Consider the following 26,060-nt stretch of genomic DNA (forward strand, 5'->3'; position numbering starts at 1 on the left):
AGAAACTCTCAAAGATCCATGTGACCACATCAGGGACCCTTAAAACCCCACAAAATAAGCCTCCCAGTAACATCAGGAAACCACAGAACCTCTAAAGAATCTTTCTTATCCCATCAAAGACCACAGGAACCCCATCAGGAGTCTCTTAAGTAGCCAGAGCCCCTAAAAGAAACACTGTGACCCTGTCAGGACCCCTCCCTCATCTACACCAAGAACTCCATATACCCAGTGACCTAACCCAAATTAAAGAGACAGAAGCCACCAATATGAGCTGATACAGATTTTGTATTTCATTAATTGCATTAAAGTTAAATTTGCTAAGCATGGTGTGTTATATACTCGCAGACCCCCTTAGTGGACCCCTAATTCTCCATCAGCCACCTTCAGAGAACCACAGGCTTCAGAGAGTTAATAGCTCCATCATTTATAGGCTGAGGCGCCTCTTTAAAATTCAGAGCGCTTGAAGCCCCCGCCCTCGATAATGATGGCATTTGTAACCCAGCAGGTGACCCCTTTAACACAGGGAGGGTGTTGCGGGTCTCCACATCTCACCACATAAAGTATTCTCTGAGGCAGGCGGGCGGACTGGCCGGGCTGCTGCTGCTGTGAATATGATGCAGCTCATCTCTTTCTTCCAGCCGGCTGTGCAGAAGTAGTGCGTGCATGGGTCTGGAAAGTTATCTCCTCCATCATATTAATGGGATAATAATGTGATTGATTGGTCATCTCCCCGGGGAAATGGTCTTTTCTGCTTCCTGAGAGCGCAAGACTCATCAGAGAACTTGGAGCCGAGGATCCTTGCTCAAGATCCCCTCAGCAGGGTGAAGGCTCGGACACATCAGGGGGGGTTTCAACCCGGGTTTGTCCCGTTTGGAGGACGGTCCTCCTTACCCCGCCGCTGCTGTGCAGTTGTCAGCATCCTCGGTGGGGACTAAAGAGGCGGAGGAGGAGGAGGAAGGGAAGAGGAAGAGAGGGGGGAATCCGGCGCTTCAGGACGGCTGAGTCCCGTTGCGATGCATGGAGGCTGCTTGGAAATGCTCCCCGGGTCTCCGGAGCGCATGAGGCGGTTCCAGCCGACCGACGGGCCGCAGAACCGGGGGGATCCGGCCGCTGATCCGCAGCTCTGCCAGGCTGCCACACCATAGGTTCGGCTACAGGAGCACGGCTCGGTTCGGTATCCACGGAGCGGAGGCACATCCGCCGACAGCGCCGTGATCTGGGAGCCTAAAGGCTGCATCACATCCCTGCGTCGCAGTGGTGGTGGATACTGTGTGAGCTGTCGGGTGGCATCTATGCAATTTTATTTTGACTTTTCATTTTATTATGAGCACAGAGGAGGGAGAGGCGGTTCCAGCTGGTGGGGAGGCGAGGGGAGGCACTGCCATCACCCACCGCCACACCTGGGATGAAGGCGAACCGCACGGCTCCCAAGGACGTCGGCACCCCGACGATGAGGACGAGGCAGAGCAGGGAGAGGAGGAGGAGGAGGACGGAGAGGGCTGCCAGGAGGGCCGGAGCTGCAGGGATGCATGTGAGGGGAACAACGAGGGGAATTTTTCCAGTGAGGATGGGGCGGTGGGGGGCAGACCGTGCAAGGAGCAGGCGATGCATTCAAACTGCAGCAGCGAGACCTGCATCCCCACTCCCAGCTGTCGGATCTGCTTCCAAGGCGCAGAGCAGGTAAATGTACTGTAGCTACCACTGATGTGAAGGTGAGAGCGTTAACAGGTCTGATCCACGATGGTCTTATCTAATCTGCTCTCTGTAAACTTATCAGATTTAAAGTCCTGCTTTTGTGAATGGTGGAAGATGATTTAAATTGAATGAAGGTGAGGGCACAGTCCTCACAGTGCTGGACCTTGATTGGCTGACAGCAGCAACTCATCTGCTTTCACAATGGCTGACATGCTGGATGCTGGCCTGATTGGACGGATTTCAGTAGTTCTCTTATGAAGAGAGCCAACCACAACCAAAAATAAATGTGGAGACCAACTTAAACAAAGACAAACTTGAGAGTGTAAAATCATCTGTGATAGTGCACAAAAGTTACATCTAAAAAACACCTTCTTTTTTTTAAATTTAGCCTATTCATGTGGATTCCCATTGGCCACCAACAAGGTAGCAACAACTCTTTTCAGGCTCCCAACTAGGCAGTAGGCCTAATTATAACAGCCTATATATTGTGGAGGATGCACCCCCCACCCCCACCCCCAAAATATGTGGATAAGAAATATATGACTTCACTGGATTAATAACCCACAATTCATTGCAATACGGACTTCTTTCAATTGCCGAAAAAACTTAGGAATGTGTAAAATAGTTATTGGTAGATAAGCCTATTAAAATGCTACTTGAATTGTGTAGGCCAGAAGTAATATCCAACCACATCATGATACAGAAATATGTAGAAGTATAGGCTGTAGAGGGAATGACAATGCATTTAATTATTGTAGTCTATCAGGCCGTGCAGTGTAGGCTAAAGAATTGCTGGAAAACAACAAAAGAAGGTCTTCTAATGTCAGTTATACCCACATTATTGAGTTATAGTCCTGTCCTTAGTTACAAACATTTCTGTCTTTGAATGCGTGTAGCCTGTTTTGTAGAGATGTATGAATACATTTTTCTTTAGTCACAAAAAAAGGCTCTACATGGGATTTATATCCTGTTATCTTCAGGGACAGATCAGTAGGCATTGTTCATCAACTTATATGACATCTATAACCTCCTGAGACCTGAGCTTTGGTTTGGTATACATTTTTAGTTTCTCCTAGCTATTTGGGATCAGTAGGACCTGATAGGCATAAAAACTGAACACTGTCAATGATAATAATCCCATTGTCCTTAAACGAGACAACAGTGAAGTCCCAGTGTCTTCGAACAAGTACTTCCTAATTAACAACATCTTATCTTGTTATTGTTGCTAAAATTGGTCAATTTGTTGCCATATCAAACTACAAACATTATTAACCATAAATAAACAAGTTTCAACCATAAAATGTGATCAGGTCTTGTCCACTTTTGTGTCGGGATCGGCTGCAGACTGATGGCTGCCATCTTGTTTTTACATGGATTAGTGTATTGTGCTCTTACTGCCACTAGATGGCACAAAAAGTGTCCACAAATGAGGACAACAGGTCAAAGTCACGTAGTATAAAGTATAAGGTGCAGTAAACCGAAAATGTGATGACGTCATACGAGGACACAGGGTCTCAGGAGTATTTGAAGGTTGAACGTTTCCACGGCAAAGAGTAAAACAGTCTTGAGGGCTGCCATTTGGCTGCTTGCGGTCTCTGCCCTCGCAGACTTTACGTGATGACAGTAAATGTGTCACATAACGTACAACTACAACGTCTGTGAGGGTTTAGTCCACAAAAGTCCAGAGGGTGGACATTTGGATTCAGCCATAATGAGGTGCTGATCACTAGTAGACTTTATTGTAGACAACAAGTGTTGCACACCCTGGGTCCATATGCATGTCTTTTATTTTGATGACGTTTCGGCCTTTGGGTCTCTTCAAGATCATAAACATACATATGAACGTATGTTTGTTGATCTGAAGATATCTAGAGATGTGTTGTGAAAAGAAGGAAAAGTGTTATTAAAATATAGGTTGTTAATTAATGTTATTCCTGGGGCTGACCAAATTACAAATGCACTGTCTATCAAAGATGGAGGAAAGGCATGAATTGCAGTTATTGGGGCTGATGTAGAGTTTCAGATGTATTAGCTGTTAAGTTTCTAAAAATTTCTCCTGGGGTGAATTCCCCCCCGACCCCCGTTGAATGTTGGGTGATTCCCTCCAATGTTAAATACAGTAGGTGGTTACGGCCCTGGGTCCACACAAATAAACTTTACATCATAATGTAAAACAACTGTGTAATTAAAAATCCAAGACGAAAGAGCACAAAAACAAATAAATAAAAGGAAACTACTAAATCAAAAAGCAAGAAATCAACAACAATAGCAACAAGTTACCCACATTATATCTAAATATTCATTTGAAACATGTAGCAACAACATGTCCTTGAACTGCCGCAGTGACTTCAGCACCACGGACAGCACAGAGCTACATCAGCAGTTCCAGAAGTGAATGCAGGGGACCTTCAAGGGTCCTCGAGGGGCCCTCAGAAGGCCCTCAGCATCATCACTGTACTATTTATCAGCTGAGTTACCAGTGGGGAAAAGTAACCAAATATGTAAGCTACATTTATTCAGGTTTTTCTGCAGATTTTACAAACAAAACACGGGATTATTTTCTAACAATATGAAACATTGTGTCTCATGCAGCAACATTCTCTTAAATATCTGTTGTATTATTTATTTATTTATTATAAAGACAAGTCAACTCCAGATCCAACAAACGTTTGGGTACCATCCAGATCTGTTCTTAAACAGCTATGCTAAAGATGAATCCCACTCGAGCATAAGTCGCCTATTAGCACAGGTAACGCCCCCTAAACACTATATAAGGGCAGGTGTTGTACCTTGTGCCAATTCTCAGGCATATGATCAAGAATTGGAAAGCTGTCACCAAAAAAAAGGCTGTAACAAGAAGAACTTCTGCAGTAGTGAAATCAACGTACTGTTAAATAATCTTAAACAAAGTAAACATGACTTTCGTGAGTGTCGTACTGGTGTTACAGAAAATTAAAAACCAGCAATGACAAAGCATTTGGTGATGCTGTAAATGTCATGTCAGCAGCATCGTTGGAGAAAGTATTCAGATCCTTTACTTAAATAAAAACACTAATACCACACCATTGCAAGTAAAAGTTCTGCATTGAAAATGTTATTTAAGTAAAAGTATGTAAGTTCAATCAGGGAGATGTGTTAAGTATTGAAAATAAAAGTACTCAGCACAGAAAATTTCAGTCAGTTCAATAGATTAAAGCAATTAAAAGAAAAAGCAGAAAATCCTCAAACATGAATACGAGAAGCTGGAACCTTTCATTTTAAACCTTTTGATATTTTCATGTAGTTTGTGTACAAAAATCTTAACTTGTAAAGTAACTAGTAACTGGAGTTATCAACTAAATGTAGTGTAGTATTAAGAAATATATTTCCCTCTGATGTATAGTGGAGTAGAAGTAGAAAGTTAAGTGAGATTGAAATACTCAAGTAAAGGAAAAGTACCTCAAATTTGCACTTTTGTAAAGTACTTGAGTAAATGTACTCAGTTACATTCCAGCACTGGTCAACAGAGGGACGCACAGTAACTGAAATTAGAGTAATTGGGATGAATGGACAAAGTATAGTCGCATTTCTTTAGACTACAAATGCATTAATCCAGTCATTATAATTACTCTGAAACATAATAATCTAAATTTGATTATACGATATTTATACATTTTTGATGTTCCTCAAATTTAAAACCTGTGCTTCCTTTCATTCAACAACAATTTACAGACAGCAAAGACGAGATGATTTTTTTCCGATCTTGGTAAAAGTGCTTTCAACCACTCATGCAAAAATAAGAAAACATTGGTGAGTCACAGAAATCAATGCGCACCAACTCAATAAGAGCAAATCATGGATAAATATAAGAGAAAATGTGTTCATATATTGTTTCCTGCATGAAGCCCACTGTTAAAAACGACCCAGCCACAGTTAAAATGAGTCCTCCCTCGACATGCTGCCACATTAACATACTGCTGCTAACACAGTAAAGCTAAACATGCTGCATCATCACTGCTACAGTGCTTTATAAAGCGAAACTAGACCCAGTTACAGGAAGTGTGACCAGCTGCCACTTCCTCCATGACTGTACCTCCTCACAGTTATGACCAATAGCAGTTAATGTTTTTGAGTTGTTATTATATGAGGTCAGGAGTTGTGTTTTGACACTGAATTATTCCTCATTTTGCTGATGACAGCTTTGAACCTGACAAAGATATCTGCAGAATCAGAATAAGAAATGCTTTATTGATCCCAGAGAGGAAATTATGATTCGTTACGATGTGAAAAATAGAGAATTATAAGAAGTAAGAATATGAATATGTACTAAAAGTAGGTAAATATAAAGCAATAAAACAATATAGAAATAAAATGTGCATTATGCTACCGTCATTTTTTTTTTTTAAGTTTATCATCATTTTCAGACAAGTGAGTCATTACTTCAAGAAAGTTTCTTGTTATTTAGAGACATGACATTATTTGGAGATACTAAGTCATTATTTTGAGATAAGTCAGTTATTATTTTCGAATGTATTTTATTTTGAGAGAATTTCTCATTTTTTTTAAATTTTTATTCTAAAAATAAAATAGAATTAAAATGTGCATTATGCCACCATAGGGATAAAAACTTAAATTATTAAAATAAAATGTATATCATCACTTTTCTGAGGCTGTAAGTGTGAAAATTTAACTACAATATATTTATCAGTAGAATAAAACAACAACAGAATTAGAACAAACAAGAGAAATATGTGCAGTTATGTGCACTGTATGTTGGATTAATATAAACATTTAAGAGGTGAAAAATATTGCGGCAGTTGAATTATTGCACCTAATAGATAATTATGAATTATAAATGCAATGGGTTAAAAAAGTCCAAATGCCAGTTTACTGACTCAGAGCTGCTGAATCACTGAGGGAGGAGTTGTGCAGGTTGATGGCAACCGGCAGGAATGATTTCCTGTGGTGCTCTGTGATGCATCTAGGGGGAATGAGTCCATCACTGAATGTGCTCCAGCACGTCATGGAGTGGGTGGGAGACATTGTCCAAGATGACACGTATCTTAAACAGCATCCTCCCCTGTGACACTGCCACCAGAGAGTCCAGCTCCGCCCCATCACGTCACTGGCCTTGTGTATCAGTTTGTCGAGTCTGTCCCCAGGTGCACAAACCTCACATTTGGAGCCACTGACTGCCCAATAACAACTTGTACTGCAGCAAAAAAAGGAAACAAAAGTTGTCCTTGAAAGAAAATGGTAACTTCATTTTGAAAGTAAAATACAATCGCAGTTGCATAACAGCCCCCAGCTAAAATCACACTTCAGCACCAAGGACAGCTCACCACATGGGGTTCGGAGTCAGACGTCAGCGTGAGTGATGAAGTATTTCTCTCGCAGGCTTCTCACCAGCCTCATTAACCACGCTGGCATTTTAAATGTTCACAGTAGCTTACATTACAGACAAATGTCTGGTTCACAAACACAGTTTGACTCTACTTTATATCTAACAAAAAGTGAGACATCAGAATACGACTAAGTTCACTGGTCAGACAAAGCCAACGTATTCTCACTCCCAACTCGTCACATATTGCTGCTTGTTCAGTGGACTTTTGACGTCAGCATGTGACATGCTGGGTATCCTGGGTGTGTCTGTTGTTGATTTTCTGGGACGCTGTGTCAATTTACGTCAGTTACATGAATTGTGTCTTCTCAAAATACACCTCCGTTTCTACAGGAAATGTACAGTTATTATTTCTGCTGGAAAACGACCTAATTTAGTGGATGGGTCCAACAAACTCTGGACTTTCACCCGGGAGTCTGGTGATTGCTTCTGTATGAATTTTAAGCTGAAATATTATGTGTTTTTTCCTATGCCTAACCATGTGCTTTTGTTGCAAAAGGCATTTCAAACTGACACCATCCGGCAGTGCCATAAAATCATGCATTGAATAACATTTTATAGTTACAGTCTACTCATAAAACTCTCCACAGTATGAACAGTGGTTACATGAGCCTCAGAACGAGCCACAGTTCAGCCCTGAGCAGAGTGACCGTCCTCTACTGACCAATCAACAGACTGCAGTGTTCACAGCTCCACCTTTTAGTACCAGATCTGTGTGCTAGGTACCCCAACAGAGGGGGGACCAAAACTGGGGACGGTACGGAACGGTTCCACTGGTACCATCCACAACTTTTCACAGTGGAAACAGGAAAAAATTCCACTGGTACCATCCACAACTTTTCACAGTGGAAACAGGAAAAAAGCGTACCGAACTGAACTGTACTGCTCGCTGGAAAGGTCGAACAAAGCCAACATATTCTCACTCCTAACTCGTCATAAATTGCTGCTAGTTCAGTGGACTTTTGACGTCCAAGGTGTGTCTGTTGTTGATGTCCTGGGACATTGTGTCAATTTATGCCAGTTACATGCACAACACACTTCCATTCAGAAAACGTACAGTTTCTGCTCTTTAGATTCATGCTGTCTTTTTCAAAATAAACTTAAAACGTTGGTAAAAAAAACCCTCACATTTATATTTATTTCCTTTTGCAACAAAAGCATGTGGTTAGGTTTAGAAAAAAAACCCATCATGGTTTGGCTCAAAATTCATACAGAAGTAATCAACTGGTTCCCGGGTGAAAGTCCAGAGTTTGTTGGACCCATTCCTGTAGGGACTTTCCAGCTCCTTAAATTAGATTGATTTCCAGCAGCGTTTCAAACTGATGCCATCTGGCAGCGTTATAAACTGATGTTGCCCTGCGGCATATCTTACCACCGCAAAAGGATGGCTTTTCTTATCGGTGTCTGATGCGGAATCACTGACCAAGCGGCTGTATTTGACGTCTTTGCTGGGGTAACAAAGCTGCTTCCATTTGTCATGTTTCTGTGACAGCTACCCAGAGATTTTACTAAAATATTACCCCTAAATAAACTCAGTCACAACACTCGAGCAAACTGCAGATTTTGCACTTTTAAGTTAGTTATAAATGAGTGTCGTGATTATTACCATGAAAATACAGCTGTTAGTTCAAAGGTAGCTTTGAGGTAGATTGGCTCTCCTTTTTCTTTCTTCAAAGTTGCCAGAGTTTGTTTTGGTCTAATCCTCCTTAACAGCAGTCTCAGAGTAAAACTAAGAAGGACTTATCTGTGTAGAGCAGTCTTACAGATCTCTGTGGAGCCAGACACTTTCAGAGTTACACAAATACATAGTAAAGAGGTCCAGACTGTAAAGTAATTCTGACCTGACAGTGTGTTAATCCAGGAATAATCATGTTAAAGTGATAAGAATTTAAAAAAGTAAAAGCAACATTATTGACAGTGCTGAAAAGTTGCTTATAAGGGCTCGTTTAAAACACTGTCTCACAGCTGATATGACATCTCTGATTGGCTGCACAGATCAGACCAGCAGCAGTATCAACCCTTTATTATCAACATTAATTTGTTTTGTAAGAGACATGTGGGTGTTTAATAATCTGTAACGCATCCAATTAACACTTTTTTGGAAAACTGTATTCATTCATTTTACTGCTTAGTCATGTTCCTGTAAATTCTCCGATAAACTGAAGGCAGCATTGTAAAGCAGGTTTGTTATAAGAGCTCCTGGCTGTTGTAAAACATGTTAATCTCAGCTCGGAAAAAACCCAATTTGATTCCGACCCAAATCCAGATTTAAAAATGTGAATACAGTCCAGCCTGATGCCATGAAACCTGAGAGGAGGGAGTCAGAAATGGACCTGAGATTACACTGCAGGGTCTCTACTTTTCATACATTAGGTTCAGATGGCTGAAACTTTGTATTTGTAGCTGGCACTTTCAATATAAAAGATGATTAAAATTAATGTTTTGCACTGAATTCCATATGTGTAGCAACACAAAGGCAATTCAGAGTTCTTTGAATAAAAAGAAGACGTGCATTAAAACACAAAAGACTGAAAAATAAGAGCAATTAAAAGACAATAAATGACAGCACGTATAAGAGTATAAGAACATCATTCCCATCAGGGTGTAATCAACATTTAGATCACGAAATACCAAAAAGTCTCAGCTGAAACTAAAATAATGGTGATGAAACACATTGTAGTATTATAAGCATAGATATTTTTTACTCCTGTGTGGATTAGATTTAAAACTGTTTATAGTTATAACAAGAAAATGTATCAAAAAAGTGACTTATTGTCTCAAAATAATAAGAAACATCTTAAAAATTAGTCAGAAAGTTTAAATAATGAGAAACATGATCAAAATTAAGACTTATTTATCTGAAAATAATAAGTTAGTATTTCAAGATAATGATAAATTTCTCATAATAGAAACTTAGTGTCTCAGAATAATGAGAAACTTTCTCAAAAGTAGTTAGTATCTTAAAATAAGAAGAAGCAATGCTAAGTCATTATCTTAAGTAAGTTTGTCATTATTTTGAGCTACTAAGTGTCTTAAAATAATGAGAAACTTTATTAAAATAATTTCTAGTTTCTTATTTTGAAATAAGTCAAATCAATCAATCAATCAAATTTTATTTATATAGCACCTTTCAAAACAAATCAATGTCATTCAAAGTGCTTTACATTTTCTATTGAAAAATACAGAGAATAAAAAAGTAAAATCAGAAAAAGGACTGGGAAACTAATGCACACTGTGTCATACAATAATAATTTAAAACAATAATAGAAGATAAAAACAAGATCAAAACTACTGTGCTGCTACCAAAAAAATAAATAAATAAATATTTAAAATAACATGCAGGATAAAATATAAAATCAAAGTCAGGAGAATAGCAATAATAAAAAGAGAAAAATACAGATAAGACCACTGAATAAAAACAAAAATAAAAATAAAATGCAGGATAAAGTATAGAATAAAATAAGATATAGAAACAATTAGGGAAATAGCAATAAGACAAATACAGATAAAAAGTAATAAATAGAGTAATTATAAAACAATAGAACTAACATAGGAAACTACATAAAAGCCAGACTAAAAAAAATGGGTTTTTAGCCTACGTTCAAAAGTGTCAGTGTTTCTGACTCCTCTCAGATCCTCCGGCAGATTGTTCCACAGTTTTGGAGCACAGTGGCTGAAAGCAACGTCACGAAATGTTTTTGTTCTCCTCAGTGGGACAGTTAAAAGAGAGGAGCCAGAGGATCTGAGGGGCCTTCCTGGTTCATAAAATAAAAGCATCCCTGAGATATACTCTGGTGCAAGCCCGTGCAGTGCCTTAAAAACTAATAAAAGAACTTTAAAATCAATACGAAAACTAACAGGCAGCCAGTGCAGTGATTTTAAAATAGGCGTAATGTGTGCTCTCCTTCTGGTCTGAGTGAGAACTCGTGCTGCAGAGTTTTGAATCAGGTGCAGCTGATTAATTGTATTCTTGGGTAGACCAGAAAGGAGAGCACTACAGTAGTCTAGCCTGCTAGTTATAAAAGCTTGCATTAGTCTCTCCGTGTTGGTCAGAGAGAGAAACGAGAGAGAAGTCGGCTATTATTTTTTAAAAATGTCATATTTTGAGATACCGAGTCATTATTTATGAGAAAGTTTATCTTTTATATTTTTTATATTTTGAGATGTCAAGTCATTATTTTGAGAATGCTGCTCATTATTTTTGACAGAAGTTAGTTATCATTTTTAAAAGAAGTTTCTCATTTTGAGAAGTTTCTCATCATTTTGCTTTAAGAAAGTTTCTCATTATTTAGAGACATGAAGTCGTTATTTCGCGATACTGTTTTGTTATTTTGAGAATGCTGCTCACTATTTTAAGATAAGTAAGTTATTATTTTGAGTTCCTCATTATTTAGAAACACTAACTTATTATTTTGAGATACTGAGTCGTTATTTATGCGAAAGTTTCTCATTGTTTTGAGATACAGTCATTATTTTGATGTTTATTTAGAATGCTGCTCATTATTTTTGAGATAAGTGAGTTGTTATTTCAAAAAAGTTTCTCATTATTTTGAGATATCAAGTTATTGTTTTGAGATACAGAGTCATTACTTTGCATAAGTCACTTATTATTTTGAGAAATTTTCCCATTACTTTCAGAAAGTTTCTCTTTTTTTTTTTTTAAGTTTCTCATTATTTAGAGACATGAGGTCAATATTTTGGTAATGAAAAATATTATTTTAACATACTAGGTCATTAGTTTGAGAAAGTTTCTTTTCACTTTAAGAGATTCTCATTATTTTGAGATATATAGTCATTGTTTTGATTGATGTTTTGATAAGACATTACTAATTTTTGAGCAAGTGTTTTATTATTTAGAGACATGAAGTCATTATTTTGAGAATGCTGCTCATTATTTTTGTCAGTTATTATTTTCAAAAAGTTTTCTATTTTGAGAGTTTCTCATTATTTTGTGATACCAACTCATTATTTTGATAAAGTTTCTTATAATTTTAAGAAAGTTCCTCATTATTCTGAGATATTAAATCATTATTTTGAGAAAGTTTCTCATTATATTGATTTACAGTATTTATTTATTTATTTTTATCATCACACAACGGGCAGAAATGGGCTTCCATACAGTTCAGGTCTTCCCATCAATAACTGAGGTAGTATCGGTCAGCTTTACGATCAATACACAATGAAACAAACTGCATTACATCCATCATATCAGAAGTGGATGACAAAGACCGAAACATAATCTATGTATAATAAATATCATCCTCAGTGGATGCATCAGTCTGACTGTCTGCATGTCTTCATGGAGTGAATGGACAGATGTAGACCTTCAGGGACAAATGGACACTCTGTCCATCCGTCTCTGAAATCAGACACTCTGCAGGCCTATTTGGCTCATGACAGCAAGCCTCGATGAGGGACGATTCATCCCCGCCAGAGCTTAAGGGAAAGAGAGGAGTCAGGGCTGTAAATGCCTAAGTGAATATCCTGTCTTCTGAACGTGGGCTATAGCCTATTAGCAGAGCTAATCTAATAGCTCTGCCTCCGGGTCCAGACTGATATTTGATTTTGATACAAGGCCGCAGGCTGGGCAAGCTCACCAGTTATCAAGAAGATTGCAAAACAGAAATTTGACACTCTAAATATTCATGTCTGTGCAGATAGAGTGAGAATGAAATGTTATTTGACACCAGAAAAGGCCAAATCAGCGTCAGTGGATTGCTGTTTTGAATTTCGATCAAAGTCGAACTTAAGAGATCCTTCCTAACTTTGGAAACAGCAGTTGACAAAATCTAAACTCAGATTTGTGCTTCATAGTTTGTTAAAACAGCGGCCAACATCTGCTGCCAACATGGACGAATGGTCTTAAATAAACTAAAGGTTCACTTACTAGACTTTTAACTAGATTAAAACCACATCATTCCCAACAGAGAATCTTCGGTGTATGTCATCGCCCCCTTTCTCCCTCCATGTTTCCTGCCTCTCTGTAGTCATAAAGAAAAACACGGATATAGTATACTCCCATAAACACCCCTCAGTTGATGCCTTGTTGACCTTCAAGTAGACTCCAGAATCCATTGGCCTTTAAAGTACTAAAATAGGTGGAATGCTTTCATCAGATGTCCCTTCAGTGACTTCTGAAACATATTAAAATCCTCCTTGATGTTGGTTTTATCAATCACGGCTTCAGTGGATTGTTGACCTGCTTCAGTTAAGTCAAGCGAAAGCCTCCAAGGTCCTTTTAAACCCACAAGGTTAATATGACATGATGAAAAACGAGCTGCCTGACCACTGACCTTAATATACTATTAATATGCCACTCACAGCCCTGCTGGCGGGTCAAAGCTACAGTAATGGCTGCTTAAGGAATGCCTCGAGGAAGGGGGGGGGGGAAACAGCCGAACAAATAGATACGGCTGTGATGATTAATGTCAAGCTGCATTCTGCCGTTAATATCCGCGAGTGTTGTAGCTTTGAGAAATGATCATTGATCTGAGCGATTCTGGTAAAGCCCTCTGGTGAACAAGTCGTGTATTTTCTTTGATGTATGACCTGCTGGGAGAAAAGGCCAAAGTGAGGCCTTAAAGAAAGGATTTTTAGATGATGGGAAAGTTGACACATAGACCTTGAGAATGGATGGAAGATTAATATTGGGAAGACTGTTCTACTATCGACCCAAAAGCAGATAGTTTCTTTCTATTTCTGAGAAGATTCTAAGGTTTAATCTGTCACTGGTGCTACAGAGAGTGGTCAAGATAATAGAAACACCAGACAAGATAGGAATATTAATATTATAGGAGTCTTTGTGTCGCTGCCTCCATGTTACATTATTACCTGCGTGCCAAAGGAAAGCTTCTTTACAGATGATTAAATGATGAAACAGGCTGAAATCTGAAGCCTCTGTGCTTGTTGTTAAAGCCAGGACAGAGTTTGAACTCCTTCTGCTGTTAATAAGAAGACTGTGTAAGACGGCAGGGTTCTTGTTAGAGTAACTAACTGACTTTAAAAGACCAGAATTTTTGCAGTTTACAAGTTTAACTTTGTACCACCATTACTTGTGCAAAGCATGTAGTCGTATGGAGATTTCTTTTCCCCCTGTAATTTCTCCTGTCATTTAGTTACTGATTTTAAAATACCAGTGTTTTTGCAGTTTAACTTGATGCGCAATCAGGTTGAAATGCTGCTGGTGACGTCCTGATATGAGGAGCAGGAAAGTCCGTATAGAGTGGGTAGGAGGGATGGTGGATTGATCCAACAAACCCATGACTTTCACCTGGGAGCCAAGTGTCTGCTTCCCGAATGCCAAACCAAGATGATTTTTTGTAAACGTATAACCACGTGCTTTTGTTGCCTAAACCCAATCATATGTTTTTATTGATGTCATGATATTGATAGCTTGTCCTTGGACATCAACAGCAAGATGCAGAAGGATAACTAGCACGGCATATGTAAATGTGAAAGGCCATTGACAAAGTGGTGATATATGCATGCTAGCATTCTAGTGGCAATGCTGGGAACTGCAAGTGACAGATGTGTTAATAACTGAGCTCGGATATATATGAGTTTTGCAGATTGCATGGGAGATCATGTTAATTTTGTCAATAAATGGTAGATACAGCACATTATCCCACTGGTCACCATTGTGCCCAACCATAAAACACTTTTTCACCTACATATTTAGACACACACCTGCAATTGTGTGCTATGGGCATCGTGCAATTCAATCAAGCACTTTACTATTTGGTGCAATTTTGAGCAATGTGCAATATAACAAGTACTTAAACAAGCAGACACTTTAGCACTTGGCACTCTTGCACTCATCACTATAGCACTCAGGCACTTTATAAATTGATATCTAAAAATTCCTATGGTCTCCCAACTCTTGGTCTGTTATGTCTCTGTGTATGTTGTTTTGCTTGTCTTACTCTGTTTTACTTAGATTATTTTCTTATTGTTGGCATTGTTGCCTTCTCTGTGTTTAACATCAACCTGCCATGGGACTGGAGAGGGAAATTAGCCGCCTGGCTATAATCTCATGTATTTACAAGTAATTGTTTATTAATACATATTGTCCCATTTTTTAAATAAATAAATAAAATCCAAAAAAATTAAAATAAATTAAAAAAACCTACTTTTCCATGAAAATTTAAAAAAATAATTATTGATTATTTCAAAGGGTTATCAGTGACAGATGATTTGGATAGTTTTATGTTGGGGAAAATTTTGGAATCAAACGGGTTAAGTATCATCATGCTGGCATTTACCTCACTAGAGTAACTAACCTATTTTAAAAGACCAGTGTTTTTGCAAAGTTTAACCTTTCTACCATCAGTTAACCATACTTGTAACCATGGAGTAATATGGAGATTGTTTTCTCCTGTCTTTTCATTTTCTATATCAGAATTAAGTACCTTCATGCTAGCTGGCATTTACCTCGCTAGCATAACTAACTGATTTCAAAAGACCAGTGTTTTTGCAAAGTTTAACCTCTGTTACATGGTTACAAACACAAAACATAAATCAGGATCCTCATGATGATTCAAGTCACTGAAATTAGTTTTTACTGACCTCTGACGGTGATCAGAGGTGAAGGAAATGCAACAGCATCAACACCTTTGGGGGTGACTTTAGGAAGGTACAAATCCACTGCTGTCCAAGGAATCATACAATTATTTGCTTATATGTAAACATGAATAAATCTTTGCCATATCGTAGTATTTCTTTTTGTCGTAGTTGCTGTTGTTATTTTGTCCCCACTACTTGTTGGCCCCATTTTAATTTCTGTTCATATACGACCTTTCCCTTCTCTCTGGCCTCCAGGGTGACCTGTTGAACCCGTGTCGGTGCGACGGCTCGGTGCGTTACACCCACCAGCACTGCCTGCTGAAGTGGATCAGCGAGCGGGGCTGCTGGACCTGCGAGCTCTGCTGCTATCGCTTCCACGTCATCGCCATCAACATGAAGACACCTTGGCAGGTAACACACAGCAGAAGGGCGGCTTTGACTTGGAAACAGCAGCTGATCTCATTGGCGAGTTCCTCTCTATTTAAAGAGGATCTATTATGCTTTTTGGGTTTTTCCCTTTTCTTTAGTGTTTCATGTAGCATTTTTGCTCACTGAACAAACTGAACTTTGAACGGACCGTGCGAGCTGACCAATCAGAGCAGACTGGGCTTCTGGTTTCAGTGTTTCAGGGTTTCAGACAGATGTGCTGCAGCAATGGGCAGTATAAGAAAAATGATGTGTTTTTTGAACATTAAAGCACATAAATCTATTCCAGTAGACCAAAAGTTAGCATAATAGGACTTCTTTAAAGTTCCCTCAGTTAGAGAATCTGTTGAACTGGCTGGTGATGATGGCAGTGAGAAAACCGTACACTGACACGAGACTTCAAGATATTATCCCCGTGAAAGCACACACCTTTTCAGTAAAATATTGGCCTCAGTATAAATTTCTTAACATGATATTCATCATAATGAAAGTATTAAATGAGATGAGAAGAGGTGAAAGGTACAGTGGTTATATAAAAAAAATAAATAAAACAGAATTAAAGGAAAGACATATAATCATAACAAACAGTTGTCAGGGGCTTCAACATGCTTGCCTTTTAGGGTTGTTAACAGTAGATTTCAAAGTCAAATGGGATTAATTGTTTATCAAAACCTGAATCGATTTCATATTTAATGCAAAATGGTTCATTCAGACAGGTCCTCCAAACTTGCAGGACATTTTCAGACCTGGCACTCCTCTCAACGATACAACATCATTGGTCAGTGGCTACCAAAACCATTACAAATGGCTGCTATAAAAATATTGATATGACTGATATGTCTAAACTAGGGATGCACGATATTTGATTTTTTGCCGATATCGGATATATAAAGCTCATTTGGCCGATAACTGGTATCGATATATCCATTTATCCCCCACCTAATCTTAGTGATCATCAAGTCTCTACTGTAGTGGAATTAACATCATATTATACATGCATACTCTTATCATGGTGGCTCACCAGCAGATGGAGACATGAAATACAATGCTTTTCAATGTATGTAATATTCATTCATTGTGTAAAGTAAGAAAAAGCATGTTGGCCGATTCTGATATATACTACGATATCCGCCCATACTGATGAGGTGCTGAAATTATCATGCATCCCTAGTCTGAGCTACCACCTCTATGATTTGGGTTTAGCTGGATTTAGTCAACTAAAACGACTTGGTTAAGGTTCCGGAGAAATGGTGACGATGGTTAAAAGGAATCAGTGTTGACTGTTGGTAGGAAACTAGATGTGGTTTCTGAATGTGCTCTGAGGTGATGTGTCTGAATTTAAGTGGCAATACACAGGTTTTTGCTTTAATATCATTACAGTGCACCATCACTGCGCAACCAAAACAGGAAGAGGATAGTGCTTTTGTTTTTCCCAGTAGCTATCAGTAGCTATCCACAGTTACCAAAGAGTAGGAATGTATATTCTTTGCAGTTACTGTAAGCTATTTGTTGTGTTGACTCTTAGTGTAACACCACAGTCCCCCTCCCAGAGGTCTCGTGTCCATGCCTCATCAGGTCAGAGGGCCCACGGCAGATCGGACTTGGATCTGACCAGCAGTACAATGCAACATGCCACACCATAAAAACTGCTCATGGCCTCTAAATTCGCCAGATCTCAATCTGATCGAGCATCTGTGGGACCTGATGGTACCCCGTCTCACAATCCACATGACTCAGAGGTGCCAGACATCACAGGACACCTCCTGGGATCCTGTGTCCATGCCTCGACAAGCCAGAGCCAAGTCAGATCATAGGAGGCCTCACTGTGGATCAGTACCTCTGTGGTACCAGCACTTCCCACAGACGCCCAATCAGATTGGGATCTAGGGAATTTGGGGGGGCAGGTTGATGCCTCGAGCTCTTTGTCACGTTCCTAGGGTCATTCCTGAGCAGTTTTAATAGAAGTGCATGTTGCATTGTCACAAGATGATCAATGTTTTTTTCTTCATTGGCCAGTGGCTTTAATGTTTTGGCTGATTGGTGTACATGTCAAGGGCTTTTATTGTGAAAGGTAAGGGTAGTTGTCCATTTCCTCTTTAAAGCCTGCAGGTTCACCTCTAATCATTTCACTCCCCAGTCAAAGGGTCTGGTTGATGTGGATGATTTTTAGTTGGGTGTCTTGCCCAACTTCATTGAAATGTGTACGGAGAGAGGAACTGAACAGTTGGACAGAGCTGTAATACCAAAGCTGGTTTCAAGGATCTGATTCTATCTTAACAAAAATGTTGTTTGTCTGTAGTGGTGCTCTGGAGAAACCACTGAAATGCATGAAAAGACATGTTTGAGACTTTAAGTGTTTTAGGTCACTGCTTCTGCCCAAATAATGCCCATCTGTCTGATTCATCAACACTGAGGTCACATGTTGTTGGAACGCATGCTTTGTATGAAGATGGAGGTTTAAATGATAGACTGAGATCTTGTAGTTATCAATGAAAAAGCAGATCCTCTTCTTCCTGACCAACACTGTTCACATTCGTTGTTTAAATGCCTGAGAAGCAATGTGACATCAAACTGCAGCCGTTATTCTCTCTGGCTTTTTTACGACTTTTTACAGCCATAAACATTTGAGGTTACAGTTTTCCCCCTCGGAGCGTGCTCTCTAAATTATTATGGAGGCATTAACAAGAGATTGTTTTTACAATCACTGATGTATCGACCCACCGGTTGGATTTATGCTCAGAAATATTCACAGCTTCTCTGGTGGAGGAAAACAGCCACACAGAGCTGAACTGGTAAAAGCAGTTTTCACTGGCAAGCTGACAACAAGTAAACCCACCTGCTTCTGTCAGAGCCCTTACTGCAAAATGCTTCACTGAAAGTCATTTCCAAAACCCAAATATAGAAATGCACTTACTCTATTATTATGTAACTTGTTCTTCTTCCTCACCCCCTAAAAAAGTCACATTTTTAATTGCAGATTGATATTTTTTATGAATGACTCTTTTAAAATATGATTTAAGTGTTTACACCGAGTAGAAACTGAGGTGTTACGTCAACCGTGCAGAGTTCAAACCTTCAGTCCATTTAGCAGCATGACTCTACAGCTTCAACCACAATGATAAAGCAGAAATGCAGCTGAGATTGAGCTGAAAAATGAATGCTGTGCGTTAGTGATAACATGCTTGAGCCAATCATAAGTGATCAAACATTCCATATAAAACCAAAAATGCCTTAGTCATTCCATAATCTATGCACATGATAATAATAATAATGCTTTATTAAGGATATAGAGCAAGCTCCATAGCGTACCACATAAAAACAGACAATAGTCTATGTACAAAAATACAAAGTCTACTCATATAGTCTTATGGTGTTTTCACACTTTTCAGCCCTCTAAGCGGACTTAGAGCAGTAACTCAGCATTTTTTGCTCATATGTGAACACTCCAAGAGAGCGCAGAGCCCTCTAAAATGAACTGAACTTTGGTTTGCTTCAAGTCTATGGTGAGGTTCACTTAGCCTGTGCCTTGTGAACACAAAGGGCTCCAGGTTCACTTTGCTCTTTGCCATTGTATTCAGCCCTCTTTATCACATGCTGTTGCACTGGGATGCTTCAAAAAATAGACAAAACCAAGTCAGCCTGTAACGCTTGCAAGGACGCAGGCCGAGGAGTAGTGTGGTCTGTGGAAGGCTATATAGGCTATAGTGTGAACAGTGAGAAGACTGAGGCCCCATCAGAGCTGAAGTTGACCAGAAAGAGAACTGAGTCCTCTTTAAATGAACTGACAATGTGAACACAAAAAGAACTGAGTCCCTTTTCTGTTGGTCCACTTTTTGGTCCACTCTAAGAGGACTGAGTTCAGTTTGTTTTAGGACTATATGTGAAAACAGCCTTACAGTGAAGCCAGTTTAGACCAAATTTTGTGACGAGATGCGTTGAAACAGGCAAGTACTTGCAACGTTCTAAACACCTGCCAGTTCACACCAATGCAACTAGATGAGATGGTTTATCATCTCCATGCAACAACTCTCTGTACTTCCGTTCTGATTTGCAGCTTTTCAGACTTATTTTGTGGCTGAATATAATTTATAGCTTCTTAAAATATAAATGAGGATAATGATCAGGAGATACTGGCTACAGTTGCATTTGCAGTGATGAAACAGCAAAAAACAGAAATAAAAACATAAGATGAACTGTATTCATAATCCACCTGGCGCAACAAGCGAACACGCCTTCGTGGGTGTTTTGTAGCGACTTGCGGCTGTTTTTCCAGACGGGGTAGTACCACAGAAAGAGGCTGTGTTTTACCGACACATTGCTGCATTTCCAGTGGGGGTTGTGCCCCCAGAACTGGGTGTTTTAAGCCAAAATATGATCTTTATGTAACCATTACCGAGTGCCCTTTGTGCTTAAAAGGATAGTGCACCCAAAAATGAAAATTCACCCATTAACTACTCACCCATATGCCGAGGGAGGCTCAGGTGAAGTTTTAGAGTCCTCACATCACTTGCGGAGATCCCAGGGGAGAGTGGGTAGCAGCACAACTCCACCTAATGCAGGCTTACGGCGCCCCAGATTCAAACGTCCAAAAACACATAATTGAAACCACAAAATATCTCCATACTGCTCGTCCATAGTGATCCGAGTGTCCTGAAGCCCCAACATAAAAAGTTGTTTGGAAAAACGTCATTTGAACTCTGTTTTTAGCCTCATTGCAGCCTGTAGCTTTAACTGCCTCTCTGTACACCGTGCTCACCGACCGTGAGACATGGGCTCCCTTGGCATAGATAATGGCTGAATTTTGATTTTTGGGTGCACTATCCCTTTAAACCTTACTACATGTTAACAACAGTGTTTTTGTGAATTAAAGTTTAGATGTATCTGCAGCATAATAACATACAAAGTAATATATCCATGGTTTGCAGAAAGGTACAATGCCAACATTTATTCTGGCAGCTGGGTTGATATACAACTTGTTACGCTGCCCCCATGTGGCCAAAAAATCAGTTATTACAGGTTTGAAATTTTGATACCCGTTTCTATAAGGACACCCTTTAACTAATAACTCTATTAATGGTTTATACATTTATTAAAGCCTTATACATAAGTCTTTAATAACACCAACAACAAAAAACAAGAATTGGAGTGAAATATCTCTGTGGTTTGTGTTTGTCCTCTGACGTTGGCTGGTAACTAGGGCTGTCAAGTGATTTAAAAAATGTAAATAATTACATGCTCTGTGATTAATACATTTAAATTAATTGCCTACATCAATTTTTGCTGGGAAAGTATTTTAAAATTTTCAACAAGAACAGAAAACCTGAGTAACAAACTGGTGGTGTGGCATTTAAAGAGGTGAGCATTTAACAGGCAGGGTGCATTATGGGGAATGTTGCATTCAGTGTTTTTGAAGCTTTCGCTGTGTAACTCAGGACATTTCTGCCTCTGCTGCTCTGATTTTTGACCACCCCTTGATGTTTTTAGAAGACAGTGCAACACAAAATTTTACTTTTAAAGGCTCCTGCTCGGCTAAATTGAAAAAGCCACAGTGCATCTAAAATAATTCAGTTAAGAGTTTGGAAGCTCGAGGTGAACGTAGCGTGGACTGTGAACCTGCTGAATCACTGAGTCTGTGTTCTCTTCTGGTCTCTTCTGTCAGTTTGGAGTGTCAGAATTCCTTCAGTCCTCGTTTCCTCCAAAGCTGAACAGACACACACTCCTGTGGCTTAAAATATCTGCATCCTGGATCGTTTCTTTCACTGGAGAACATTCAGGCCTTTTCAGATCTGTTCACTCCAGATGGGACTTGAGTCACTGGCAGACTGAACAAACACAGCTGAGGCTCAGCAGAGCTCTGCTTTATGTCCACTCAGTCTGCCTACAATCTTTTCTTCTGAAACGAGCACCGTGCAGCTCCACAATCATCCACTCAGCATTAACTATTTTCTCTTTCCGAGCTGTTTATTCTATGCTTTCTGCTTTCGACTCCCCCGCTCTCCCATTTCCTATTTTCTCTTGTTAGTGATTTGGCTCTGGCACACAGATTTGTTCTCTCCGTGACTTTTTGTCCTCCTCTTGTCCTCTTGATTTTGTGTTCCCGCATTGTGATCTAACCCGTCCAGTTCTGGTTGATGTGGTTTTCCAGTCAGGCGAGGGTCCTGCCTGTCAGGTCGGCAGCTGCCTGTAGGACAGTAGAGAGGACAGGCTCTTTCAGTAGTAGTTTGTTTTTCTGACCCCTTAAACCTGCTAACTTTTGTTTTGGTGCCTTGGGGGAAGAGGAAACAAGCTGTAAACACAACACTGACATATCGTCACAAACCTAACCGGCCCTTACCCAGAGCAGATCAGAAAATGTTTTTAGTGACAGTCACGTGGGTTTTCTCTCCGCTCTGTGTGCAGTGGCAGTCCATCACCATCACCCTGGTGGAGAAGGTGCAGATCATCGCTGTGTTCCTGGGCTCCCTCTTCCTGGTGGCCAGCATCTCCTGGCTGCTGTGGTCGGCTCTCAGCCCGCAGGCCGTCTGGCAGCGCCGTGACGTCCTCTTCCAGATCTGCTACGGCATGTACGGCTTCATGGACTTGGTCTGCGTAGGTGAGCCTGGAGTCATGAGTCATGTGAAGAATTTTAAGTTTAAAGAACTTAAAGTTGGAAAACCTGGACTTCCAGTAGGATCTAGTTCAGATTTTTTAAACTGTTCAAACCCTCTGTGAAACCTTGATTTTATTTGTGCATTGGAAAAGAAGATGATTGCACCCTTTTTTCCTCTATCTAGTTTACACAAGACAAAATCTATAGCACAGATGGAGCATAGCGTTAGTTCAGGCAGAGTGCAGAAATCACAGCTTGCATTTGGTTATTGGCATCAACTGTTTCATGAGTTCTTCCTCGTCATTCACAGGCTGCTTGACTACCAGCCGACTGTACATCCACTCATGTTTATACAGGTGTGAACAACACCCATTATAACCTGACACATAATTGCACTTTATGATACTGCTGTGGATGTAGTGTGTTACACTGTGGCCTACAACCTGAGCCCTCTTTTTTTTAGGTTCTAGCAAATTATGCAACATTAAAGGAGCAGTGTGTGAGATTTAGGGGGATCCAGTGGCATCTAGTGGTGAGGATGTCACATTGCAACCAGCTGAACAACTCCTGCTAGAAGTCCGTCCAAAGATATAGGACGATATATATCTTAAGATAAGATCTTAACATATTTGGGTCCCAAGAATGAGATGGGCCAGGTCACAGTGACCTTCACATTTGACCACCAAAATCACTCAAAAACTGTCTGGGAATTGTTTAAAGCTGTTCTTGGGAATCATAGAAACCATAAACTGAGGTAGAAGACGATGAAGCGTGATGAAGAAAAATGATTAATTTCAGTACCCGATTCAGAATATTTCCTGGAGCTTGACACTGACCTTTAGATACCTAAAAATGTGGCAGTATCAGAAGATCAGCACTCCCTTAATGTTTTTGTTCCAACAGGCTTGATTGTCCACGAGGGGGCAGCAGTGTACAATGTCTTCATGCGCTGGCGGGCCGTCAACCTCCACTGGGACGTTCAGAGCTACGACAAAGCAAAGGACATGGAGGAGACGAGCACTGGCCATTCCTCGTTGGCCCCCAGGACGCTTTGGTTGCCTCTGGCCACCTTTGGGCCCAACGGACCCTTACACGCCACCCAGCTGGGGCCGCAGCCATGGACCTGCCTCTGTTTGGCCCCCTTCTGCCCCGGCCTGGTGCCCCGAAACAATCTCAGCCAGGACAGTGACTCAGGAGAGGTCGTCATTCGTGTAACATCGGTGTAACGGCAGGCGGTATTTATGCAGGAACAAAGCATCTGATGGTTTGCACTTGGTGGGAACAATCTGGGCTTCTCTGGGCAGTTTATAATATTACACAATCTGTTGGCGTTTTTTTTTTTTTTTAGATTCTCCTGTTGTTTTCTGAATGAGTTAGAATTCTTTGTGTGCTCTGGGGCCGGTCCTCAAAACAATCTCAACAGATAAATGAACTCACATGTGGTGTTGTTGCCTTTATGTTTCATTTTGAACCACACTCACCTCTACCCTTGCTTCCTCCAGACCATTATGCAGCTTTCATGTCATGTAGGACAGAAAGTAGTGATGAGAAAGATGATCAGATATACGACTGGCGACCATTCAGATCATCACATGGTGGTTCAGGATTGCAGAGTTGCTTTTATTAGACTTTTCTGCATTGTTTAGCTCTGGGTCAGGTATGTGGGAGTTCTCACACAAAATGAGTCTCCTGGTTGTAATTATGATTGTGATATTGATGTGAACAAGTTGCCACATGACATGAACGCACCATAAAGTCTGATGTGAAACAAAACTGAAACAAAATATCTCAAAAATATCTTCAGGTATTCTGGTAAACCTGAGTTTTACAGTACCGTAGTTTCCTATAATTTTGTAGAAAGGATCTGATATGTGAATTTATTGAATGGTTCCTTGAGGAAAAATTGAATTTGGGAGAATGAAGGCCGTTTTCAATTGGCCTTCCCTCCAATTTCCAAAAATACATAATGAATGAAAATGTACCTGGGATTATTTGGGGTCCAGTGAAGGTCCTTTTAATTGGTACCAAATTATCAGTATACTACAGGTCTGTAAAATAGTGTTATTTAGTGTTTATTGGAGGATGCTTGCCACTTACTCTAATGTAGACTTTGTGTTCAGACTCAGTGAATTTAAGAGGTGGCACTATTGCACATTAACTCAATGCACATTTGATCCAGGCAGCACAAATTAAACTGAGCCGAGGAAGTCCAGTTGGGTTGAAAAGATTTCAGCTTAAGGTGATTTACATGGACACTAGGGGTGTAACGATACATCGATACATCGATTCATCGATTCATTGATTAACGATCCGATTATATCGATGCAAAATGAAAATATCGATCCATATTGTCATTTTAAAGATACACATTTATTTTGAAATTCACACAGCACGTCTGTGTCACCATTTCTGGGCAAGCGCGCCTCCGCTCAAACAAACAGAGTTCAGAAATAAAATGGTCAAATCATATTCTAGTTGTTTTTGTGAGTTGATGTAAATGATTGTGTTAGATGGACATATGATATCGCGTCATATCGATCGCAGGCTCCTGAATCAAATCGAATCAAAATCGTATCGTGACAGACTTTGTGATATCGGCAAACATCGTATTGTCATCCAAACAAATCGATATAATATCGTATCGTGATGAAGCTGGTGATTTACACCCCTAATGGACACGATGCCGGGCTAAATTAGCGAAACAATTCTCATCAGCTGTCCTGTTGCCAGTTTTAGCTTTACTTTGTTAACCCTCAGTTGTATTTGGGCTGAGCTGTGTGTAGAGCCTCACAGTCACACAACAGCGTGTCTAACACCACATGAACATGATTACTTATGTTCTATGTAATGTTAAGCATGTTAAAATGCTAACTTTCAATGCAAATTTAAGTACGGTGTTATTCTAGGTTTAGAACTATACTGAAAGAGTCTGTATAGCTTCATATGGAAGCCATGGAAAAAAAAATCCAGTAGGTCATTGTAATGAGAAACTTTATCAAAATAATGTCTTAGTATCTCAAAATACTGAGCACCTTTTTTTTCAAAATATTGACTTAGTGTCTCAAAACAATGAGATTTTTTTTTCAAGAATTACTGAATCACTTTAAAAATGAGTTATCTCGAAAAAATGACTTACTCAAAATAATACATTTGTATCTCAAAATAATGACTCAGTATCTTAAGTTTGTATCCCTAAATAATGAGAAACTTTTTCAAAATAATGAGTGTCTCGAAATAATGACTTTTTTCTTTTTCAAGATAACAATATTGACTTATTATGATGAAATAATGAGTTTATATCTCAAAATAATGTAAATATTTTTCAAAATGAGTTAGCATCTAAAAAAAAAGAGAAACTTTTTTCAAATTAATGATTTAATGTCAAAAAAATTTAGTAAGGACTTTGAA

The 26,060-nt window shown here is 39.6% G+C and overlaps 1 protein-coding gene across 1 annotated transcript; it reads left to right on the plus strand.

Moving 5' to 3' along the window:
- Positions 1-593: 593 nt before the first annotated feature.
- On the plus strand, positions 594-26,060 carry LOC126408939 (E3 ubiquitin-protein ligase MARCHF11-like). The gene is made up of 4 exons (XM_050074743.1): positions 594-1,680; positions 15,893-16,048; positions 22,463-22,655; positions 23,556-26,060. The coding sequence occupies exons 1-4, from the start codon at positions 1,324-1,326 to the stop codon at positions 23,876-23,878; spliced, it is 1,029 nt and encodes a 342-aa protein (XP_049930700.1). The 5' UTR covers positions 594-1,323; the 3' UTR covers positions 23,879-26,060.

Source organism: Epinephelus moara, chromosome 21 (assembly GCF_006386435.1).
Source record: "Epinephelus moara isolate mb chromosome 21, YSFRI_EMoa_1.0, whole genome shotgun sequence".
Taxonomy (NCBI): Eukaryota; Metazoa; Chordata; class Actinopteri; order Perciformes; family Serranidae; genus Epinephelus; species Epinephelus moara.

Coding starts and splice junctions, on each gene's coding strand:
- LOC126408939 (XM_050074743.1), top strand. CDS start 1,324: ATGAGCACAGAGGAGGGAGAGGCGGTTCCAGCTGGTGGGGAGGCGAGG. Junction 16,049..22,462: donor ACATGAAGACACCTTGGCAG/GTAACACACAGC, acceptor CTCTGTGTGCAG/TGGCAGTCCATCACCATCAC. Junction 22,656..23,555: donor CATGGACTTGGTCTGCGTAG/GTGAGCCTGGAG, acceptor TTGTTCCAACAG/GCTTGATTGTCCACGAGGGG.